At 32.8% G+C, this 8,312-nt stretch overlaps 1 protein-coding gene across 1 annotated transcript; it reads left to right on the forward strand.

The window, feature by feature from the left end:
* Positions 1–392: 392 nt before the first annotated feature.
* On the forward strand, positions 393–2,618 carry LOC141673763 (UDP-glycosyltransferase 89A2-like). Its single transcript, XM_074480506.1, has 2 exons — positions 393–1,031; positions 1,515–2,618. The coding sequence occupies exons 1-2, from the start codon at positions 472–474 to the stop codon at positions 2,365–2,367; spliced, it is 1,413 nt and encodes a 470-aa protein (XP_074336607.1). The 5' UTR covers positions 393–471; the 3' UTR covers positions 2,368–2,618.
* The last annotated feature ends 5,694 nt before the right edge of the window (positions 2,619–8,312 follow it).

The raw sequence follows: 8,312 nt of genomic DNA on the forward strand, positions 1-8,312 counted from the left end.
ATACGACCCTGCGTACATACATATGTGCACACGAATTAAAACAACCCACTGTCGTGCCACATCATTGGAGAAATATTTTGAAAACCAATTCGGGTACCTAACACTACTCTTAATATGATATTTTTTTAAAATTATCCCATTATTACCAGTCAACATAAAGTATAAATGCATCATAATTCAATATTCCAAAAATAAACAAAAACTAACGGGGACATTACAAATTTACAAAGAAGTTCTTTGCACCCCATGCAGTCTTACAAGAGTTTACAAGTGTGTTAAACTTTAAAGTGCAAGCAATTGTGAACTGACCATGGAATTGATGCCTACTCTAAGACGTCATTGCAAATGTAACTGAACACCAAGTGCAACTTATCCATCCCATGAGGTCCCTCACTCATATAACATGACCTGCCTCCACTGATTCACAGCAATAATACATTTCATTTAAATCTCTACAGAAACACAAAAAACATGACAACAATACCAGGCAAAGGAGTCCACATATTAGTATTCCCATATCCTGCACAAGGTCATATGCTACCGCTTCTTGACTTGACTCACCAGCTCCTCCTCCGTGGTCTAACCATCACCATATTAGTCACTCCCAAGAACCTCCGGATACTCGATCCGCTGCTCTCCAATCACCCGTCTTCTTCTTTTCAGACTCTAGTCCTTCCTTTTCCGCACCACGCTCTGATCCCTTCTGGTGTCGAGAATGTTAAGGACCTTGGTAATTCCGGAAACGTGCTTATCATTTCTGCGCTTGCCAAGCTCAGTGAACAAGTAATTCAGTGGATCAAATCACATCCTTCTCCTCCTGTGGCCATTCTGTCAGATTCTTTCCTAGGATGGACTCACCACCTTGGCCTTCCCCGGATCTGTTTTCACTGCACTGCTTCATTTATGTCATCTGTGTTTGATGCTTTATGGCCGAATGTTGATGCACTTTTCTCATTAGATGCTGTCGATCTTGTTGATCTACCAAATTCACCGTCCTTGGTTAGAGAACATCTCCCTTCTTTGTTTCGCAGGTATATGATGATTAAATAACTAAATTTACATGATTAACATCTAAATGATCCTTCGATCGTTTAAACTTTTGGCAAAAGGGAGATAAGAATCAATTCTAGATCTCTGCTAGCATGAATAACATGTTTGTTATTGCTAGTCTACTCGTATTCTCAATTATTTTGGACTTTTAAGTCGCTAAAACTAACTTTGGTGGCGAACTTCCTAGCAATGGAAGCAGATTTGTTATTCTTAAATTTACATAGAATAAAATCGCTAGTTTAACGGTGACTCATGTAACAGAATTTCTAGAACTAACTTTAGTTGCGAATTTCTTAGCAATGGAAGCAAATCTGTCATTCTTAAATTTACATAAAATAAAATCACTAGTTTAACTGTCACTCATGTTACCGAATTTGAACTTACTAATTTCCGTAAAGAAAGTAATGTTATTGATAATTTGGCTTTTCTTATTGCACTAACGCTGACTAGTGGTTGAATGGTAGGTATATTAAATCGGATCCCGACTGGGAGTTGGTTAAGGACAGTATGATTGCAAATAGCTCAAGTTGGGGTTATATCAACAACACGTTTGATGCACTAGAACCCGAATTTTTGGAGTTTTCAAGGAATAAGATGGGACATAACCGCATTTTTGCAGTTGGGCCGCTTAGTCTGCTAGGAGGGTCTGATCCTACAAGTCGGGGCAGTACCAGTAGTTCATCTATTTCTCATGACAGTATTTTGGGTTGGCTTGATGGCTGTGCTGATGGGTCTGTTCTCTATGTGTGTTTTGGAAGTCAAGTACTGCTAAAATCAGCCCAAGTAGAAGCCTTGGCTAATGGACTTGAACTTAGTGGTGTGAAGTTCATTTGGGTAATGAAACCGGTTACCACACAACAAGTTGCGGATGGGTATGGGTCGATACCTGATGGGTTTGAGGAACGGGTTACGGGTAGAGGTCTTATAATTCAAGGTTGGGCACGGCAAGTGCCAATACTCAGCCATCGGGCTGTGGGTGGATTTGTAAGTCATTGTGGATGGAACTCACTTCTTGAAGGCATTGTAGGTGGAGTCATGATATTGGGCTGGCCCATGGAGGCAGACCAATTCGTAAATGCTAAATTGTTAGTGGATTACATGGGAGTAGCTACTCGGTTATGTGAGGGTAAAGATACTGTTCCAGACCCAATAGAGTTGGGTCAGAAAATTGCTGAGTCCATGAGTGGAGAAAAGACAGAGAAGATAAGAGCAAAGGAGTTGAGAAGCAAGGCAATGGAAGCTGTAGGGAGTGGAGGAAGCTCTGCAAGAGATTTAGATGGGCTTGTTAGAGAACTGGCCCAACTTCAAACTGTTTGATTTCAAATAAAGGGAAAGCTAGTTGTGACAATTTGTATAGTGCACTATGGAAAGATTGATCTCACAAACAAAGAAAGAGTTTTGGAAACTTAACCTTTAGCACTCAACAAACAACATGTATGTATAATGGATTGTGCACTAGTGACAGGAGTTGCTGTCACATATTAAAAAGAGACATCCTAGCCTTTCTGGCACTCTTGGAGGAAACTAAATTTTCTAACAAACTTAATGGAACTCGCTTTCACTCTTTATTTAAGTACATGTATGAAAACAACACAAGAGAGGTTAAGCTATTGACGCTTATATAACAACAAGGTCTAGGAATGAAATGAACTCAATTAGATAACTCAAACAATCAGACAAGTTGGTAAGTGGTAACTAACAAACTAACATCATGCATGAGAAATATTATTCACCGGAATGGCTTTGATATCTATTTATATCACCTTTAATATTAGAGGTATTAAACCGTGTAAAACATAAAACAACAACCAATAAATAATCCTACCAGAAACACTTACTTGGTAGCAGAAACCTCTCTAAATCATCATCGTTTTAAAATGAATAAAGAGGTAAATGATCGGAGACTATACCTACTAGGGCTTTTAGAACCGAATATAAGAAGTTTTTTTAACGTATAAAGTAGTATACTTAGAAGTTAAACGTTGCTGGAGCATTGTCTTTTTTTGAAGATATTCTTGATATTCAAAGTATCGAATTTAGATTTTTGAAAAATACTCTATTCAATATAAATTTTATGAAATTCATTAAAAACAGTGTGATATTCAATTTGTATTTCGAAAAAGAGATCGATGCTTACTCACCTAACCTAACTTATGGTGTGTTTGGTATTGTTGTTGCCAACAGCAACACAGCTTTTCGCTGAAAAACAGTTAAAAAACTGTTTGGTAAAATTTAAAAACTGCTTTTCGTGAAAGTGTTTTTGACCTAAAAGCTGTTGTTAGATAAAGCAAGTCCCCCGTGTTTTTAGAAAAAGCTGATTTTCAGCTCTATTGCGGGAAACATATATTGATTTTACCGTCAAAGCTTACCAAAACTATCATTATTTTTAATTTTTTGCATCAACACATATACGTATCAAAAAAATTATCAGTCATCCGATTTTTATAACAGCACTTTTTTCGGCAGCATTTTTTCTAACAGCACAACAATTTTTAACAACAATCTCAAACAGAACCTAGTAAGCTTTTGAAGATCAATGGACTATTTCACTTTCCAAGTTTCAAATTTAACAATGAAAATGAATTATTTCACTTAACAAGTTTGAAATTTTATAATAAAAATGGACTATTGCACTTCCTAAGTTTTCGAAGGCCAATGGACCACATTTTCCTACAAAATATAACATCTAATTTTGATAGCAATGCATTAACATAAATAAGTTAAAATTCTAATATGACCATCTGACGCAGTACGGAAACGTAGGATAAGCAAGCGCTAATTCTTAAACATAATCACGAATTCGCAAGTACGAATTTGAAAAGATAATTCTGGAATTCACCGGAAAGATGAGAAAATTCTCAAGAATTTTTTATTAGTAATAAGATAATAATTCAGTACATAATATTGATGTTTATATATATAGGGATATAAAACTCTAAAACAAAATAAAACTAAATTTGAATTAAAAATAAAATAATTATTATAAGGCAACATGATCATGCAGTATTTAGCATGATCATGCACAACCACCAAACACCAAATGTTGAATTTTCCTCGTTTGACATGACCATGCCATCCCAAAGTGTGATCATGCCATCATCCCTCCTCAGTAGCGTGATCATGCAGTCCCTTTCCGTGCCGTTTTTCGATCCATAGCATCCTCAAGTTGTCCTACATCACCGTCTATCTCACAATCCAAACCCATATTCATCATTCCCATCATATCATTACTCTAACCCCTTACTCCCGGGTTTTAAAAAAGAAGTAAATCAAGTGTAGGGTAAATAAAGTAGTTTCAATTCTCTCCATAATCGTACTCCCGAGTTTTTAAAAGGAGCGAAACTAAGTGTTAATAAATACAAAATTGACAATCTTTCACTCCAAAAATTTCACTCAAAAAATGGGATGAAATTATTTTACCTCATAATCACTTCCTTCCCATTAAAACACTCGGGAGGAAGTACTAAAATCCCGATCAATTTCACAAAAATTAAGTCAATAAAAAAAATCTCAATTTGTTATACAAACCCTAATTAAATTTATTGGGACTTTTCTTTATAGCCATCTTATTACCAATTCAAAAATCTCATAAAATTAAAATTTCTAGATTTTTGAAAAAGTTTCAAGGAATATGCAGTCGACTCAAATTAGGGGGTTTCACAATTTTTCGAAAGCCTTCAAGTATTAATTATGGCTTTATCTTGTGTTTGTGTTGCATATTACACTTCGTTTGCTTCACTGTGATGATGATTTTTTTTTGATTTATTAGTTTTTATTTGTGTTTTTGAGTTAAATATGTATATTATTTGTGTTTATAATATTTTATTAGTCTAGTCACGTGTTTAAAGGTGATTTGTGGGATTTTGTTTTATTGTGTTGAATTTGTTTGAGACTGTAGGGTTTTGGTGATCAAATTATGTATATATGTGTTGTATTATACAGATATGCTTGTTATATACTTAAAAGTTTTAAGATGGTATATATATGTGTATATATTATTTGTTATGTACTTACAAGTTTTAAGATAGTGTGAATATGTTAGTTGTCAAGTATGGGTTCGAAATATAAAATAATATTAAGTTATTATTTGAATAAAATTGAACATTTCTGAAACACATATCGTAATATAATAAATAAATCATGTTAAATTATGTAGTTAGAAAAATCAAATTTAAGTGTAATTGTAAAATCCTACTGCATAATTAAACATCTATTATTTGGCGGTGCGGTTGCTAAATCTGCACAATTTCCCCTTCATGTATGGTTACCGGATGCCATGGAGGGGTCTACTCCTATTTCACCTCTTATACATGCTGCTAAACATGTTAACTTTTACTAATACGGTCATTTAAAAGTAAATTGACATTTGAATGAAGACTAACAAATAGAAATTAAAGTGAAAACAAAGTATACGGAAAGTATAAGTTAATTCGTGTTAGTTGAGATTTAATTATATAAAATTTTAAAAATAGTTACATAACTTTTTATTGAGTTACAAGATTTGCTATGTCTTCTAATTGAACACAATTCATAGTTCATCATGTTCTATGTTGTGTTATATACATGAATAATATGATTTTGTTGTATTATATATTTGAATGTAAAGTGTTATTTTTGGTAGTTTTTTGCTTAGGATAGTTGTGCCGCTTTTTGGACATAATACGGGGTATATTTTTGTTTCGTCAATGACATTTTATTTCTAATTAAAGAGAATTTTTTTAGTGTAGGAATTTCTCGTAATTATTCTGAATTCAGTTTGTTGTCAAGACTTATATGAAGCGAATTTTCAGGATAAGTATTCGATTATTTTGTTATTTACACTATAATAATAGTGTCTAATTACTAATTAGTAACTAGCATATAACTCGTGCGATACACGAATTGCATTTAACACTGTAATAATTTTTTTAATAATATATTTTATCTTAAAATTGTTAATATATCACTATAGATTTTCAATAGTTGAAAAATAAATTGAAGAACATAATGAGTTATGATAATATATATTTTATGATAATTTGAGACTTGACTAGAAATAAATAATATAATATATAATACGTTGTTCAAAGTACTCGAATCTTGAACCTGTAGAAATTGTTAAAAATAAAGAATATAAAAGTTTAATTATAATACGCTGTTGACAGGATTCGAACCCTTAACAATATGAGAGCAATTTAAATATTAATATAATATTATTTTATTATTACATCCACCGGTTCACATCTATCTATCTTTAGATCTAACGGTTGTTATTTACCGCACTAAACAACTGTACCGAACACCGACCAACTACCAAATAAAGGATATTCAGCTTATAATAGTATACAATTTGTTTTATTATACGAATTATGTTTAATATGATATTAATATGTTTGATCCCGTATTAATAGTTTACTTTGTTATATTTTAACCCGATGACCAATGCACATTATAATGATCAAATCCAATTATTTATTTTTAGTTTGATTTTTTTTAAAGTACGCATCAATTTCATAATTTTGTTTTAATCTAGATAAATAGTATATATGATTTTATTTTATTTGATCAAATTATATTTTTTTAAAGTCCGAATCAATTGCATAATTTTGTTTTTGTTGTGCAAGACATGCTTGTACTGTAACAAGAGTAAGTCAAATTGACAACCCTAAGCAAGTTATATTGTAATCTTAGTTTGCATTTTATATTGTGACATTTAAAGTCTGTAAAAAAATGATCAAGAGCAGACTGGAGTCTTTTTCTTTGAACAATATCAAGCCTAAGAATTCTATCTGGAAGAAGATCAAGAAGACCATGCCTCAGAAGAATTATGAAGAAGCTTGGAGTTGAATACATATGTTTTGAGAAAAATGTTCTAAGTCAAGATCTCTACAAGTCACAGATTTAGTGTTATAGAGAAGTCATTCGAAAACTCCAGAATGACTTATAGAGAACTCATGAAAGCTACTAGAGAACTCAGAGATATGAACAAGCCAAATTGAAGACATGAAGATTGGAGATATCGACAAGTCATTTCTTCACTAGAGTACTAAGAGTTATCGACAAGTCAAATATCATTAGAGAACTCTGAGATATCGACAAGTCAAATATCATTAGAGAACTCTGAGATATCGATAAGTCAATTATCACTAGAGAACTCTGAGATATCGATAAATCAATTGTCACTAGAGAACTTTAAGTTATCGAAAAGTCAAGTAATCACTAGAGAACTCGGAGATGTCTATAAGCCAAAGTGAAGACATGAAGTGGAGAGATCTCGATAAGCTAAATTCTCTTATAGAGAACTCAGAGACCTCTACAAGTCAAATCAACTATAGAGTAATGAGAGATCTCGATAAGCCAATATACTTATCGAGATGTCAAGTTCTCTATATGCCTAATTGGAGATCTCAAGGTAAAATCTCAAAGTACAAATTGCAGACCAGTTCAATATCCAAGATTAACAATCAACAAACAATCCAATCAGTTGGATTGACAAGTCTATAAAAAACAGATTGAAGAGTGTGCAAGATCAAGGGTGAAGATTAAGTTACAAAGGAAGATCAAAGTTAACATAGTATGCAAAGATATGCTAAGCCGGAAATGGAAGATACACTTTTCCTAAAATGGAATGATTAGTGACAGTTTACTAAAATGAATAGCATCTCTTATTGTACACTGTGTAAACCAGTAGTTAACTATCATATAAAGTTAACACTGGTCCTTTGTTTAAGTGTAACAAATTAGATCAGAAAATTCTTGTATTCTCTCAAGGAAGAAGCTAAGCTCATGATCAACAAAGAGCCTGGAAATTTTGTAGCAAAACATTCTTAATTTTAATATAAAATTAAGTAAATTTTGAAAGATCTGTGTTATTCATTGTTGCATGTTTAATTTCAGTCTTAACACATCTTACTACAAGATTTGATTTACTTTGTTCACAACCATAAATATTTCAAGAAAAGCAGAAAAACATAAAAACACATTCACCCCCCTCCGTGTGTAATTCATTACCTAAAAAGTGGTATCAGAGCAAAATCTGAAAATAAACAAATTCAAGATCTTGGAAGAATGAATACACAGAAAATCAGTAGCATCAAAATTTCTACCTTTGATAAAACTAATTACACTCTGTGGAAGAAGAAAATATTATTGTTTATCAGGATAGCCAATCCACTCTACATTCAGATTCTCAAAAATGGGCCCTTCACTCCTATTGTTAGAGTTGAGGAATCTACAGATGGAGACATGGTAATCCCAGCTCTTTATGCTCCCGAAGACCCTTC

Source organism: Apium graveolens, chromosome 1, assembly GCF_009905375.1.
Source record: "Apium graveolens cultivar Ventura chromosome 1, ASM990537v1, whole genome shotgun sequence".
Lineage (NCBI taxonomy): Eukaryota > Viridiplantae > Streptophyta > Magnoliopsida > Apiales > Apiaceae > Apium > Apium graveolens.